The sequence below is a fragment of the Gymnodraco acuticeps genome, unplaced genomic scaffold (assembly GCF_902827175.1).
Source record: "Gymnodraco acuticeps unplaced genomic scaffold, fGymAcu1.1, whole genome shotgun sequence".
Taxonomy (NCBI): Eukaryota; Metazoa; Chordata; class Actinopteri; order Perciformes; family Bathydraconidae; genus Gymnodraco; species Gymnodraco acuticeps.
The window spans coordinates 1,268,475-1,284,621 of NW_022989867.1; the positions used below are offsets into that span (position 1 = coordinate 1,268,475).

The 16,147-nt window shown below is 42.2% G+C and overlaps 1 protein-coding gene across 4 annotated transcripts in view; it reads left to right on the plus strand.

The window, feature by feature from the left end:
• Positions 1-16,147, plus strand: part of ntrk3a (neurotrophic tyrosine kinase, receptor, type 3a) — a 232,987-nt gene that overhangs the window by 191,843 nt on the left and 24,997 nt on the right. For 2 of the 4 annotated variants that reach the window (XM_034196308.1, XM_034196317.1), the window contains exons 14-16: positions 2,340-2,494; positions 5,691-5,863; positions 11,028-11,271. In XM_034196308.1, the coding sequence (XP_034052199.1) occupies positions 2,340-2,494; positions 5,691-5,863; positions 11,028-11,271 (572 nt within the window). The remainder of the gene's footprint in view (positions 1-2,339; positions 2,495-5,690; positions 5,864-11,027; positions 11,272-16,147) is intronic. The other 2 variants (XM_034196326.1, XM_034196336.1) reach the window with 1 other exon arrangement.

The following is a 16,147-nucleotide window of genomic DNA, read 5'->3' on the forward strand; positions in this document are numbered from 1 at the left end:
CCCCCCCCCCCCTAACCTATAGCTGAATGCTAATGGATGCCACACCACACAGTCAACATCATACCAACGAAAACAACAACAAAGGCTCTGGGGAAAGAGCAACAGAAGCCATTCAATCAGACATGAAGGTCAGCCACCCTCCGACAACCTTCCTCAACCCTGACACCTGTCACCTCTATGTGACAGGGCAGTCAAACACTTTTGAAAAGGCTTTTCAACAAGGCAACAAAGCTACAATCAGCCAGAGAACATCAGTCAATGCTGCAGACATGTGCTTTTGTCTTCATGAGGCTGGCATGTGTGTTTGTGCAACTCTGTCCCCAGCAAACAGACTTCATCCATGAACCTGACAGGAAACTCAATTGTCCGGCAGATTGTCGGGTTGGTCTAGTAAACATCCCCATCCCAAGATCATGTTAACCTTTTCTTTGAGGTTTTGGACTAAAAAAAACAACTTGTTGATAATTGCTTGTGTCATCTGATGAGTTGTTGAAGATTGATTCATTTCATTGCAAGTAAACACCAGTGTTCAAGAACTCCCACTTCTCTTACCTTTGGATTTTTCCTCTTACCCATCTGTCTATAAGAAGTCGAGTTTGTGCATCAGCCTCACTGTCGAGCTTTGATCCTGTTCCTCCTGTAGTCCACCATGACCATGTCAAAGTCAACTTTATTGTCAATCTTTCAGTTGACAGTGTAGATTGCTAGTCTATGCAATTAGATTATTTACATAATTAATGTCCCAACAATTGCTGTTCAAAGCGTCTTGCCTTGTTCCTTAGTGGACAAGTTTCATCCAAAAATATGTACCTAAAGGGAAAAAAGAACACTAACACTGTCAGAGTGTGATAACTTTCCACATGTGCGAACCATACAAAACAAATCTTGTAAATTGGCAATAATGAAAAGATGGACACTTTTAAACAGGGAGAAACTTTAATGACATAAGTAGTGTAAGAGGAGGTTTATGTGACATAACCCTAATCCTAGTGGTATTAAAGACCTTTAGTGTGTCGTTTATTAAAGTAGAGCAATCTGGTGCATGTAATAGGGCTGTGCATCTTCACTGGTCTCACAATTCGATTACGATTATCCTGTCACCGATTCGATTCGATATCCCGATGCATCACGATTCATACCAATGCGTTGCATCCTCAATTTTCTATATTACTGCACATGGCTTCTTTTTTATCAATGAATACATGCAGTAAATACATATGAACTCCCTTTTTATTATTTAGAAAGTGCTTCAGAAATCAATAACATAAATGTCTTGACATTAATTTATAAACCAAAATAAATCAATTGCATAGCTCTAGCATCCCTATACAGTATCTGTGTGTGAAATTGTTCCATCGTCGAAAACAAAAAACCATACTTCTGCAGTCTAGCTGCAGCTTCTAGCAACGGCCTTCTGTTAAAGAAGGACACTGAATGTCCTGAATGTGGCATCACTAACATGACTTGAGTCTGAACACAGCAGACAACAGGAGTATTTACAACAGCATATAACAACTAAAATAGTGCATGTGGGTGCACACTTACATCCTCTGTCTTACTGTTGCATAAATCCCATGATTGTAGGGGATTAAATTAGCTTCATCATATCTCAATCAGTGATTAAGTGAATAATAAAGTTTCTATCAGGTCACTATCAGCCTGTCACTCATTATTTTCAGGGAGGGGGCGGGGTTTGGAGCAGCAGAGAGGAGACGGTGATCGCGGAAGCTTTCCTCCTGCCTTCACAAACTTTACACACGTATATATCGTCTGAAAATAGCAAGAGGACATTCATACTCTACAATCCAAGACTTAACTAAATCTACCAAAAACCTGACATGATTGTAACGCGAGTATTTCTTTAAAACATAAATCCCTGTGTGTCTGAGCCGCAGCGACACGGAGTGATCCAGAGCGGGTCCTTCTGCTGTTGGTTCTGGACTGGTGTTCTTGTGTTGGTGGATAAAGCAGACTGCTCCGTGTTTTGTGTTGCTGTGCCGCTGTAACGTCTGTTCCCTGATCTCTGCGTCACCGACCGATTTGATATTAAAGTGACAGGAAAAAACACGTTATTGTAAAGCCGCGGCCGTAAAATCAGGAAGCAACGTTAATACGCTATAATCGATTATGTTCTGTCACTGCATCGATGCAGAATCGTCCACGTCCGCATCGCGATGCATCGTAGAAACGATTAATTTCAACACCCCTAGCATGTAAGGTTGTTAACACACTGCTCAGCTTGGTTAACCACCTTTTAGCATGAGCTTATTAAACATCCACGTTAGAGAGTGGATGTACAGTACCATTTAAAAATAATTGTTTAAATGCATGTCATCCAGTCCCTCTTCCTCTGTCCCTCTCAGATGTGCAGCATATTAAACAGAGGGACATCATTCTGAAGAGGGAGCTCGGAGAAGGAGCCTTCGGCAAGGTCTTCCTGGCTGAGTGTTACAACCTGAGCCCCACCAAGGACAAGATGCTGGTCGCTGTAAAGGTAAGAGAAGGAGTTTTGTGAAGTTAAAGGCTCCATTATTACACTCTTATTCTGCTCTGATATTTTTTTTCATTAACCGTCTCTCCTGGTTCTGTAAAGTAAATCAGTTAGTTTTAAGTGTTGTCTTGAAGATGTGTCATTCAGTTTGAACAGACTTATACAAAGCAAAGTAAATTCAATTTAAAACTAAATTCAACAAACAGCGCCCATCAGTTATGTATCACCTACTGACACAAAATACATTCAGGTTTCAGCTGACAAATAATATTTCCAAAGATGATCTGCATCGTGTTCAAAGAAAGAAAGTGTCACAACCAGCCACTCTTGCAATTCTACCAGTAAATACAGCATTATGTAATTAAATGGTAAACATATTTTATTTTCAGTATTTAATAAACATACCGCTATACTGGTGTTCAAATGAAGCCACCATTAGTCTTTTGATTAGTTAATTGAACAGTCTGTAATGATTTCCTACCATAAACTATAACTAGCTAGGTAGCTAACAGTGGGCACAACAGCAGTGTGTAAGTTAACAATACCAGGTTGAACAGTGTACAACATGCACTGTATTAAGGAAAGTGTTTGAATATAATGGTGATATAGCCCCGCATTTTTTATTAAATAGTCCCGGTTCTCAAGAGATATATATATATATACAACATAAGTAATATCTATGTAAAAAATAGCTGTTTATTCATCCGTCATACAGACCATACATTAAAGCCGTACTTTTGGGTCCTCTCTGTGTGTCATTCAAGCTTGGTGTGTGTGTCACAAACACATTTTGTAAGTTCACCGGTAATGAGATTGTTGTTAGCATCTGGTGGAGCTAGCTATGCTAACACAGATATCATTTTCAACAAGAGTTCTCTCCTGTTGAGTCAGAGTCAGTCAGGAAGTGAGAGAACTCTGCCTCAGATAACGCTATTGCTCAGGTTATTGATGTAAAATACTCTTTGAGTAGCTAGTTAAAGTTAGCTCAGTTGTTTTCAAACGTTTTCGCATTGCTGTTCAATTTTGGAGTATACAAGTGCAATTCAATCTGAAATATGTGAAGTGTTCTGCACAAGTGAAAACTATAGGAAAGTAAATCTGACGCTAACGCTATGAGAAACGCTGATATGGGTTATACGGCATGGATTGGATTACTATTATGACATATGTTGAAGACATGGAATCCGCTGTTAGTTACAGAGGCAGTTATTAATAGAAACATGGCCGCCACATTGACCTGCAGCAGAAAGGTGTTCATTTTACTGAGGATTTAGAGGGATTACAGCTGGCCAACCAGCTCTATCCAACACACACACACACACACACACACACACACACACACACACACACACACACACACACACACACACACACACACACACACACACACACACACACACACACACACACACACACCATTTGTATAAGGTGTGTGTTTTCATTCCTGTAATAGTCCTTTTCTAGCACAGCCTTTTTTTTGTTGGACGATACAAAGACTCAGAAATAATAGCATTAACGAGTTACGGTTATTTTAAGACCACTTTATTCCACTTATATAATGACAACATAATAGCATCAAAAAAGTAAGTACATACTTTCCAAGAGCTATGAATACAAATATGTTATTGAGACATAAGAGTTGGATTGTCAAAAAAAATATTATAATATCTTAAAATGACATCTATATATATTTAATATAACCATAATTATACATTATTCTCCTTAGCCTATCACCAACAATTATGTCAGAGCGATAGCCAACAGCAACGGTGGTTATAGTGATTTTAGCCTTTGCAGACCCTTTACATGCATAAAAACCTATATAACATACTACAGGAAATGTGTTTAATGTGGGATCTAAAGGACATATCTTGTTTACATTCAAATGTCCTCATGACCGTTGCCTGTTTACACATCAGAATATGTTATTTTAAATATTTATTTGTCTGCCTCATTCTTTTGCCCAAGCCTCTTTTATATTTCACTGTTTTCTCTCAACTCAAATGTTGCCATTAGAGGGAAGCAACATTGTAATGAAGGTTGGTTCAATACAGAGGCACTTTGTTAGCATTACCAATGTTAAATGACACTATAACAGACAGCAGCTCAGTGTATGACCTCCCAGAGTTAACAAGAGCTGAGATGAAGGAAAACAAGAGCAGACAGGGGAAAAAAGAAGATAAGTGAAGGAGGTGAACAACAAGGTAACCATGGCAGCAGTACTGCTATTAAAGCTATCAACAGTAATCTTAGTGCCATTCACTGAAGAAGAATATGGTGCCTGCTCTCCTCAGTCAGATTGTTTGACTCAGTCAGAAAGTTAAGCACACTGTGTTGCTAGAGGAAGGACTGAGATGTGTTTGTCTGTTAATAAAGTTAGGTCAAAGTGTGATGGGGCTGAATGGAGAAATAAAAAAGGTGATGAAGAAAAACCAAGCAGATTGTCGAAGTGAGCATGGCATGATGACATGTAAAGTCAATGCAAAGACTCGGGGAACACAAATTCACGCTGATGACGCACATTTCAAATCACTTGCAAAGTTCAGCTTTTTCAACACCAATCAGCGTTCCTCATATTTGCACAGAAATTGGAAAAACATTGTTGTGTATAAACCACAGATTGTCTATGGCATGGCAAATACAGTTGCTACTTTATTTATATGACATTATTTTGAGTATGGACGGAGCAGCTACAACGGTAGCTTAGCCAAGAGTGATCTATCCCATCTCTATTCAGAAAACAAAAATGTTACGTTTTTCTCAAAAATGAATCAAGCCTTGGTCACCATATAAATACATTAAGAGTGGGAATAACATCTTAAGTGTAAATCATGGCTCCCCTAGGTATCTTTCTCTCTTTTTGGCCATTCCTGGTTGTAATATTGGCCTTTTAATTAAAAAGTGGCATAAAGACATAAAACAGAAACATCAAAACAACATTATCGTGTGTTTTCGCTCTCTTTGAAAATTCTTTGATATATCACTTTCAACTCTCCTTTCTAAAGGTTGCTTTTCTCTTCCCTTCATTTTGCTCCATTTGACTGTCACTAAATTGCAGGTTTTACTGCTACAATTTTGTACAAGTTGTATCATGCTTCACTGCAGATGTTGATGTAAAAGTGAGCGATTTGTAATATAACTGAAGGAGGGATAAAGAAAGGAAGGGATCCACTGTAACATGCCCTCTCTTTTCCCCCAGACTCTGAAGGACCCCACTCTTGCAGCCAGGAAGGATTTCCAGCGTGAGGCCGAGCTGCTGACCAACCTCCAGCACGAGCACATCGTGAAGTTCTACGGAGTGTGTGTGGACGGAGACCCTCTCATCATGGTGTTTGAGTACATGAAGCACGGAGATCTCAACAAGTTCCTCAGGTGAGTTCAGACAGGCGACAGGTGGTGGAGGAGGTATGCTGAGAAGTAACACTATGACAGAGAATGCTTGCTAAGAGTAAAACTATCCTAAAGGATTAGTATTCCTTTTATCTGGGCACAAAGGTTCCATCTCTAATGTTGAAACCTAGATTTGTCCAAAAATGATGTGAGCATTAGGTAAGGGGATAATGTGCAGCCGCTTATAACACAGCTACCCAATAAATAAACCAACAATTTCATTCAAAATATTGAATACAAAATATTTTATTGATTTTAAAATGAATGATTGCATTCATTCCGCAAAATAATTTGTTCCACTGGGTACCAGAGGCTAGAATGGCAACGACAGCATTGTAACTTAAAATTACAGCAGCACTGATGGAGGTTTTCTGTAAATGTCCAAGTCTGTTCACATTTTGTTTCCCATTAACAAGTCCTCAAACACTGCAGAGCCCATACCGTGGCCGTTTCTCAATGTCGAGTAAACCTGCTGCAGAGCCACTATTTCAAGTATTCTACGTCATCGAGTGGCGCCGAAGGACTGTTTAAATGCATGTTAAATGCCCAGCATTCGGCGCCACTCGATGACGTAGTATACTTGAAATAGTGGCTCTGCAGCAGGTATACTCGACATTGAGAAACGGCCCGTGTTCCTTTTGGTGTTTACTTCCTGTCTGTCTTCTTCTGCTGTTCCTTTTAGTGTTTGCTTATATACTTCCTGTTTCTCATGCTGAATTTTCTGACGTTGTTTAACCTCTTTCCTTCTCCTGCGCTGTTTTACTTTTCTTCACTGGGGACAGTTCAGCCATCATGAATCCAAAGTTTCAAGCTCTTGACAAATATCAAAGTGAATATTTAAAACATATTCCATGTTATTTACTGATGGATGAAAATTAATGTTCGTTGTCGACAGCATGAATGTTCAAGTATTCAACTAAGCTGTGTAATGTGTCATTTTTATTATTACTCATTAAAAGACCTCATGAAACACATTGGTATTAAAGGCTTTAAGGACACTCCCAGTGGTTTTAAACCATCCTTGAAAAAGAGATATTTTGATCTCAAGGGGCTTTCACCTGGTTAAATAAAGGCTACAAACTTAAACTTACAAATTTAAGCAAGCTGCACTAAAAGCTTCAAATGCATGTTTCCTTCCTTCCAGGGGCCGTTGGTATGAAAATAAATTAGCAAAATCACTAAATGTTAGTTTGAAAATACTCGAAGTACTGCTGCAATTTCCTAATCCTTCATGGTCCTGCATTTGCATGCTGGAGTGAAAATCTAATTACACCTTATTTGTAACGGTGTATCATAACTAAAGATTCTTAATCTACAAAGTAATTAGTAACTACAGATCAATCTAGTGGAGTGAAAAGTACATTGTTGTATCAACCTTAATACAGTGCATAAATGTTGACCCGGCTCATGAGACATGACAAAAAAAGGGAGATAAACGGGATATACTCCAAAAAGTGCCAATTTATTAAAGAAAATAAATGATTGCTCAAAAGTATGGAGTGTTTAAATCAGTATTGGATGATAAGTGGAGGGGTGTTGGTACAAGGTGAGGTAACTAAACTAACAGCATGGCCAGAGCCAAGCTAAAAAACAAATAAAGTGCCTTGTTGTCTTAACACTTAAAGGAAGTTTGGGGAAGCATGCCACAAGCTCTTTAAGCATCTGTGTGTTAGAGCACACGTCTGACTAACCTGTCCTGACATTCTGACCGGGCCTCTGTTTGCTTGATTGTGACAATTTAGAACTTTGTTACTTCTAAACAGTGACCAAACTTTCCCTCATTCAACAAATAAGTCTAAAAGGTGTGCAGAGGTCAACACGAGGCACAGCTTGTAGACACAGAGTGATGGATGGGCCTGTCTCAGTGAATCACTGCAGGTTGATGCTTTCTTTCTAAACCTTGTCACCAGACTACAACCTTGATAAGTACTTCTTACGTTACGTTCCTTCTCTAAAGGAAAAGCCCCTGCAGACTACTGCCAGGCTGTTTATGAAAAATGATTTGGGGGTCTGCCTGTCATGAAGTTCTAAATACAAATGACTGATTCTGATCCACCATCAAATATTGTTCCCAGAGTGAGTTTGCCTTCCTGTGAGGGCAAGTGTGAGTGATGAATAAGCCAGTTGACAGTCTGGAAACCTTTCCACCCAGAGCATTATGTAACATGCTGTTAGCTTTAGGTACAAATAATCTGCTTTAGCTATCACATGGGGATTGATGGCTGAGACAAAGGAAATAGACTGATACTAATGTCTTGTTTTAGTGCAAATCAGTAGGAGTTCAGAGAACGGGAGGCATCCTTGGGTTCAAAGTAATTGTTTCCTTCAACAGTTTAGTCCATTGCTATAATTCCACACAACACAAATAATGGATAGCAAATATTCACCCCAGTCTACACCACAAACGCATCCTAATGAGAATGAAACACTTAAAATACTGGAAATAAACATTGCCTGTGTTGCCACAATTGATTGGGCAATCCTCCAGTACCAGTAATTAGTGATGTCATTATGTAAACAAAGGAGTCCAATGGAGGACTTTCTGGAAAGGGGGACTGTGTGGGAGAAATAGAAGGAACAAATAATAATTCTAATCAAGTGTACATATCCTTGCATATATAATATACAATAAAGTATATAAGATATTGTTGAGAGGTTGAGTGTTTAATTCAGGAGTTTTTGTTGATATTCTGGAGCTGTGCATCTGTCAGAGATGTCCTACAAGATTGAAACATCAGTGGACCGTTATTGAAAGCATGACTTTATTGCTATGTTATAAATAATAAATAACTCTGTAATCAAGTGCCCCAATAGTGAATGCACTGGGTAAATACAGCTTCTTTACAATACATGAGCTGTTCATTTGGGAGTCATTAGATGAGAATTTATTTTGGTCCTGGGGTTCTAACCTTAGTTATTTATTAACAGAAAAAGGTCCGACTCTGCAGCCTTACCTGCTCATTGCCTGCAAGCTGCTCTGGATGAGAGCACAGGCTAAATGCCCGAGTTGTAAATTGCGGTTGGTAAGCTAATGAGCTGCATTATGTCCGCTGCGATTAGATGCTATTTGCTCCCAGGACGCTTTGCCCTGCAGAATAGAACATTGGTACTTAGTCCGCAGCCTGGAAGCAAAGTCTACCTGCTCCACTGTCTCTGTCCCTCGGATGCTAATTTCAGCTCAGTCATTTTGTTTCCATTACATACTGCTAAATTAGCCAGCAACCGTTGCCCTCCAAAACCGCCATGCTCTCTCAGACACACACACATACACACACACACACACACACACACACACACATACACACACACACACACACACACACACACACACACACACACACACACACACACACACACACACACACACACACACACACACACACACACACACACACAGGTCTTCTGAGCTCACTGCCTGTCCTTCCTCAGTCACTGTACCAAGCCAACATGGAAGTGCGGCGGACATTGAAGCTAATTTCTGTAGAGGTACTACAACTTATGTTGACTTTCTTACGGAAAGAGACGTCTGTGAACCAGCATGTATTTTGGTTTAGCTAAATCAACTACCCAGTACCAACACTTGAATATCCTTTATTTAAATCAATAGGATCTTCTAGCTGTACAAAAGAAACCTCACAATATGGCCATTTTGGCTTCATGCACCACTGAGCAACTTTCATTGGAATAAATGAGCCCACCTCCAACACTGTATCCAGTTCTCTTTATACATGCACTGTAACCCATTGCTCCATCCAAAAATGACATACTATTTGAACCTAATGGTCACCACTGTGCCACATCACTGACGCTCAAACAAAGTGCCACTGGCTAGAAGATATTTAGACGGTTCATTCTAGATGAATCATCATAAAGTAGACTGTGAGTGAGTCTCTTACTCACACTCAGTTACAAATCATGGAATGAGGGAAGTTTTTTTGGCAACTCTGTCCTCTATTGCGAAGATGTCCCTCTATCAGGACCATATCTATGGCCAGATCCAAGAGCCTGGTTAAAGGGTGCTTTGTGAATCTGGCAGAGCTAGTGTTATAGCTGCTGGATTTGACCCCCCCTCTGTAACTTTGGCCAGGATGGTCATCATTTCACCAAAATCACGCTGGTGTGTCTTATCCCCCTGTTGTTTAAGCAAACAAAAGCAATTTACTTTGAGCCTATCAGGTGACAAAATAAAGGGAGTGCTTCTAAATCTGGCAGAGCTGGCATTGTTGCTGCCGGATTTGGCCCCCCCTCTGTAACTTCGGTCAGAATGGTAAAAATCTAACAAGAATCACACTGGTGTGAGTTATTTCCCTCTTGTTTACGCAAACAAGAGCAATTGACTCTTGAGCCTATAAGTGAAATATTTACACCATGCTTATATTATTTGACTACTTACAGCCTGCACCGTACCCACTATACTTCCACATGCATTTTGACATTGTATGAACATAGACTGAACCAGTCCAACAAATAATCCAATGAAATCACACCGTATACTGTATGAAATATCATAGGGTCGTTTTTGAAGTCGACAGCCATCTTGGTGCTGATGCCACCCATCTTTTACTAATGCACAATATTTAGAGTAGGGAAATTAGCTTTAGAGACCAAAACACTTTTTGGGCTGCACAATTCAAACATGTGAAGTTCTGTTGTAAAGTTGGAGATGAAAGTTAAATAAGTAACTTTTATCTTTGGTTATTAAAGAAAAGTGACCAACCAAGGTACTAAAAGAGACATATTAAAGTGTGATTTATTTTTTTAAAACAACAGCGATTGTGAACTGAAATATGAATCGGTAAGCATTCACAAAAAATTGCAAAAATAAAAATGCAATATATTATGAAAAGGGTTTGTCTTTGGGTTCGAACCATTCCAGTGCGGAAGTCTCTGACTTGTTTTTTCAATGAGCCAAAATTATTTTCACTAATATTTAAACAATGGCTGCTAAAAGGAAGGAAATCAAATTGGTTGTGTGTTTTTGAAAGTTGTCAGCAGTCATTTGCAATATACCCAATCTAGAGGTAATGGGCAGCCATATCACCGTTTAAAAACAAAACTGTTAAGCTACCTTAGACTGCCTGATTATGTCTCATACCTTCTCTGATCCAAAGTATTTCCTACGCTCACTCTCTACCTTCTCCCTCAGAGCCCACGGACCGGACGCCTTGATCCTGGTGGACGGACAGCCTCTGCAGACCAATGGGGAGCTGGGTCTGTCGCAGATGCTTCACATAGCCAGTGAGATTGCAGCTGGGATGATCTACTTGGCGTCTCAACACTTTGTGCACCGTGATCTGGCAACAAGGAACTGCTTGGTGGGGAATGGCCTTCTGGTCAAAATAGGAGACTTTGGCATGTCCAGAGATATCTACAGCACAGATTATTACAGGGTAAGAAGAATATCTTTGTTTTCATGCAAAACACTCAAATTAAACACTACGCTTAACCAGGACTCGAGATGTTTTGAAATCATGTTTGCAGTGCCAAATGAATGTGCCAGTATCAAACTGCGGGCGAAGACAGCAAACAGTTTGGTGCTAGGGTCATTTGTGTTACCATCATCAAAAATGTCTTCCTAGTAAAAAACAAAAACAAATTTCATTTGTAATGTGTTTGATATTGAGTGTCCCAGGTTTCAAAAGTAGTCTGTTGACAGTGGGGTTTTTTTGCTCACAAAATGCTAAATCGCCATCACACTATGGCCGATTCCAAGATAGAATAGAATCAAATGCAATCGAATTCCTTTATGGTCATTGCAACAAATAAAACAAATTGAAATAGCAACATGACACTGCATTTACACATCAAACGAGAATAGAAAACGATACATCTAAAAGATACTATATTTGGTGTGTCATGACAGACGGTGAGATTTTGAATTCTTGGTTGAATCAGCCAATAAATAGAGATATAAATCAAAAATGAATCTTAAATGTGTCTTTAACTGAATGTATTGTAGTGCTGATAGTATGTGTAAACAGTGCTGTTCAGTGTTTGACAGTATCCAGTTCACATATGGCTCTAGGGCAAAAGCTGTTTTGTATGTCTATTGGTTCGTCATTTAAAGGACCTGAGGGCAGAAGATCAAACCGATGGCGTCCAGTATGGGATGGGTCTTTTATTATTTTGCCTGCTGAGGCAGGGTAGCTGAATAGGTCCTCCAGAGAGGGCAGTGAGCCGCCGATAATCTTCGATGGCCCTCTGCATTCTAATTTATTGCTATTCACATGGACTGTTTATGGTGGCCACGGCATAGTAGGTAGACGATTGGTGGTTCATTCCCCGGCTCCTCTAGTTGGCCTTTTGTGTTCTTAGGAAAGATTTTGACCAAAGTGCTCATGAATGTATGTTAATGACCTTTAGATGATCAGTAAGTTGGCATCTTGTATTGAAGCCTTGCCATAAGTGTAGGGATGTGTGTGTGAAATAATAAATGTTCACATGTGAAGCTATTTGAGTTGTCAGTGAGTAGAAAGGCGCTAGAAAGTCTGTCACATCACTAGTGTCACATCCATTCAAGATGCAGTCACAAAGTTCCACAGATATAGTCCGGTCAAAATAAAGATCAAGGTCATAAATGGTTGCGGTCCAAGCAAGGCAGGGGGTAATAAAACATTCTTCTGTCTGTGTAGAAGAGGTTTGTCTTCATAGAAAACGGCAACAGCAGCTCATAGGGATTTTCAAAAGACTCTTTCAGCGCTGTAATTGGCTGGGTGGGAAATAATTTGTTTTTGGCATTAAATGTCAAAGCCTCCGTTGAGTCCCATCCTCCTAAGTAGCTTCAGTGGACGGGTTTCTTTGTAATGGCTCCAACATCTCAGCAGGGCAGCTGGTAGACAGCAGCAGGAAAGGCTGACTGACTTTTAATTTGATTCAAGCTCTGGTATCAGCAGTGAACTGGTTCCCTTGTTTATATTGCTCATGTGCATTCTCCTTGAGAAATGTCACTGACATAACTTGTTTTTTGCTGTTTTTATTGACAGTCTAATTCCGTTCATGTCTTAGAAAGTAGAATCCCACATTCTGAACAGGCACACGGAGACTCCCACTGGAGCTGATTAACATGCAGCCCCTGTCTCCAATCCAGGCTCAGGCAGCCAAACTGATGGAAGATATCATTTTCCTTCGGATTTTCTCCTCCATGTACAGACGGAACTCTGTGTGCAGCTCATACTGAGCAGATTGATCATCCAGGACTTCAGGGTCAAACAGAGTGCTAACCTTTGTCCTGCAAGCCTGTGGCTGTTCCCAATCGGGGCATCAAACCGTAAAAATGTCAAAAAACTAAAGATGCAATCTCTACCCTTGTAGCAGCTCAGTTTTGAACTTTGGACTTGGTTTTACTGCTTGACCTAAATGGCAAATGGATTGCATTTATATAGGGATTTTCCAGCATTTACGACCCCTCTAAGCGCTTTTACACACACAAGTCACCATTCACACACCTTTGGCCATGCCATTGCAGGTCATTTGGAGTATATTTAACATAACGAGAGGTGGACTGCAATAACTGGAGATGGAACCACTGACCTTGCAAATGGTAGACAACCACCACCTTTTTTGTTATTTCTGAATAATAGTAAAACAAATTTAAAAAAAAGATTCAGTTAATTGTGGTATTAAACTTTTAAAACCTGGAAGCAGTGAATGTACTTGTGGATAATATGAATGAGTGAAACAATAATGCTGCATTCGCACAATACACAATTTGCTCTTTGCTCACCAAGACGTTTTGGCACAAAGCATTGCGCTGAAAACAGACAGTTTAGTTTGGTTATATCTCTCACAGGCTCCGCCCTCTACTGGACTCTATGGGTACTACCCTCTATGCAAGCATTCACCTACTGAGACTTCTATAGACGTAGCCGGCCCCGGGGCGGGCCTACCTGAATAAGCGCGCATCTCACCGTATAAAAGGAGGCCTCGCCTCCTGACTATCATCCCTTTATCTTCAGCGAGCGGGCAACATCTGAAGCAGAGATAAGACGTTTGAAAGAAGAAGAAAGAGTTGTCATACCTCCAGGAGATAAGGTCCTTCGTGCCCTGGCTTAAATAGCGGGCGCCGATCCCCACCACCTCTACTTCGCGTGTTTGGGGGACCAGGATATGGCCGAGGCGGTGCCATTCACGTTCACCATTCCTTCCGGGTCCGGCGTCCATGGAAGTCCACCGCCCAGGGCTGTACTCTCCCTGACTGATGATCATGGCGGCGGGTGTGTGCGCTACTCATGCTAGAGATGCCTCACCAGGTCAGAGCGATTATTGGGCCGCAAGGCCGAATAAGTAGCTTGGTCCACGGGCCTTGCCCCAGGCCCGGTTCCCCCGGGGACCGGTGCCTTTACATGATATAGGGTCGACCCTACTTCATCACAGGCCGCCGCCACTGCCCACCGTGTGATGTCCCTGGGATATCACGCCGCATGGCATTTTTCCAAAGAGGACTGTGTTGATCTCCTGGGAGCCCCCGTGTTTACGGAAGGGCTCTATGGATCGATCTCCTTGCTCACGGGATTAGGAGTAATCGCAGCGTGGCTGATTCGAGGGCGGGCTGCAGTGCGTTCAAAGACCTCAGTAGAGAGAAGAGTCACTGCAGCGCGCACTCCTCCTCCACAGGCTTTCCTGCAGACGAGGGAGCGCAGCGCGACGGTGAGAGGAAGGGAGAGGTGCCGGCACGGAGATCCCGTGCCCTCCACCACTTTGAACCACCCCGTGGAACCGGCGAGCCGGCACTCACAGGGACGGGCTGCCCGTCTTTACGGATCTGACTGGCGGGGGGAGAAAATCTCTCCGCCCGGGACGAGAGGGCGAATCCCGCCTCCTCCCTGTATAATGCACAGATCACTACGTTTTCTAATAAGAATGAGGTTGATCTGTATCAAGTGAATGGAAACTCAGCTGTGTGCTAACAAAGTGGATGGACAGGACGCTGAAACGGGGCTATTCACTCAAGTTTTGCAGCGTCCCACTGTACCACATGTCTATACACTGTACCACTGTATCACATGGACCACTGTCTTGTGGGTGTCCCACACCCACCTCCTTTTATGGGCATGCAAGAGGTAAATCTGTCCTCCCGGGAGGAGATGTGTTCCTCTCAGTAGATTCAGGCTCTGGTGCAGAAACAGGCTGTGTCTGTTGTGCACCCTCAGCACAGAGAAAAGGGTCTTTATTCCATGTACTTCCTGGTTCTCAGGAACACAGGGGAATTCATACATATTCTAGATCTCCGCGGCCTGAATCGCCACATTTCCTGCAGGAAATTCCGCATGTTAACTATGAAACAGTTACTGGGGCTTGTGCAGCCAGGCGATTGGTTCACCACCATCGACCTGAAAGATGCGTACTTTCATGTAGAAATTGCTCCAGAGCACAGAAAGTGTCTGCGGTTTGCCTTCCAGGGGATAGCCTACGAGTACAACAGGCTATCTCTATCCCCATGCACATTCAGCAAATGTGTGGCCACAGCGCTTCAACCGCTGCGCGCCCACGGCATGAGAGTTTTCTTTTACTAGACGACCTCATAGTCATGGCTGGGTCCCGGGAACAGGCAATGTTTTGCACAGCACAATTGATCACACACCTAACCAAATTAGGCTTTGCGATCAATTGAAAAAAGAGCACCCCCATACCTCACTAACAGGTGCTGTAGTTGGGAGTGGTGCTCGATGCAGGCGTGCTACGGGCCACCCTGTCAGAGAGCAGAAGTGCGTCCCTTCTCCGGGCGGTTCACAGGCTGCGACAGGGGGCGACAGTGACAGCTTTAACTGTCATGCAGACTTTGAGTCTCATGACGGCTGCTCACATTGTGGCCCCGCTGGGGTTACTGCGTATGCGCCGCCTACAGAGGTGGTTCTCCAGCCTGCGTTTGGATCCCAAGAGGCACAAACGGCGGCTGGTGACCAACCCCCCCTCAGTGGAGGGCAACCTCCGGTTTTGGGGGTCCCCGGATCACCTCCGGAGGGGGTCTCCACTAGGACGGATGACCTCCTACATCACAGTGTTCACGGACGCATCCAGAACAGGATGGGGAGGGACCTGCCTGAAGAGGGCTATAGGTGGGCGCTGGGCTCTTACAGAGTCTCGACATAGCAACCTCCTAGAGCTACGGGCGGTAGTGTTAGTCCTCCAGCATTTCATGCCCCTAATTCAAGGGAGACATGTAATGGTCAGGAGCGACAACAGCACCACAGTGGCTTATATCAACAGGCAGGGCGGAGTCCACTCCGCCACGCCCATAACCACAGCGGAGAGGCTGTGGTTATGGGC